The 999-nt window shown below is 60.2% G+C and overlaps 1 protein-coding gene across 1 annotated transcript; it reads left to right on the top strand.

Annotated features, from left to right (window-relative positions):
* Positions 1-15: 15 nt before the first annotated feature.
* On the top strand, positions 16-372 carry DQ04_22481000 (hypothetical protein; the record flags this gene model as incomplete). Its single annotated transcript, XM_009318102.1, has 1 exon — positions 16-372. One exon carries the CDS (start codon positions 16-18, stop codon positions 370-372), a length of 357 nt encoding a protein of 118 aa, XP_009316377.1.
* Between the last annotated feature and the right edge of the window lie 627 nt (positions 373-999).

Consider the following 999-nt stretch of genomic DNA (forward strand, 5'->3'; position numbering starts at 1 on the left):
CACGCGCTGCGAGCGATGCCGCGCCGTGGGGTGCACCGAACGGTCCGTCAGCACCTCGCGGCGCCCGGTCGTCTGCACCGCGAGCGCGATGCCTCTGTACGCCACGTGGTGGCTGACGAGGACTCCCGCGACGTGGTAGAGCCGTCCGCGCCGCCACAGCTCGCGGTCCCGCTCGCTCTGCATCAGCTCCACCAGGTCTCCTTGCTGCAGCTGACGCACCGTGTTGTGGCGCAGCACCTGGTGGCGGTAGCGGCGCATCAACAGCACAACGGCCACGAGCGCGACGCACACCAGCGAGCCGACGAACAGTGTGAGTGCGACGGCGAGGGACTTGTCGACCATGACACGCAGCGGCACAACGCACTAAGGTGAAGGTGAGTGAGTATGCACAACGAGCCGAAGCAATCAAAGAAACGAGCCACCCGAAAGCAAGAAAAAAAAAACCACACAGTCTTGCTACAGAAAAACAAAAAAAATAACACAACTACGTCTCTTTTTCCTGCCTCTTCGCTAAGCCCTTCAAAAACAACAACAAAACCAAAAGAGCACGCCGGCAGAAGGAGGGGAGGAGAAGACATGCATAGATACACAAATGTATACGCGCGACCTCCTGAGCGCGAAGCAGTGGATGCAGCAGGAAGGAAGAAAAGACGATGTGATCTGTCCGTCGTGCGTGCCCGCGTGTGGGCGGCGCCGCACCACACACACACACACACTCTCTCTCTCTCTCGTCGGACCAGTGCGCGCCACACGCCACCGGCAGCAGAGTGCTGACCAATACAGCTCGTCTTCCGCCAACAGACGCCCAGCTGCTGCCATGCCCGATGTGAAACGCCGGCGGCACCGCGCCCCAAACACAACAGCAGGCAGGCAGGCACCGAACTTCCCTGCTGCCGCCAGCCAGCCAGCCAGTAGCACACACACACACACACACACACCCCGTGCTACTCCCGCATTCTTGTTGCCATCCCAGAAATGCTACAGAAACACACACACACA

This window comes from Trypanosoma grayi (genome assembly GCF_000691245.1).
Source record: "Trypanosoma grayi strain ANR4 Tgr_2248_V1, whole genome shotgun sequence".
NCBI classification, from domain to species: domain Eukaryota; phylum Euglenozoa; class Kinetoplastea; order Trypanosomatida; family Trypanosomatidae; genus Trypanosoma; species Trypanosoma grayi.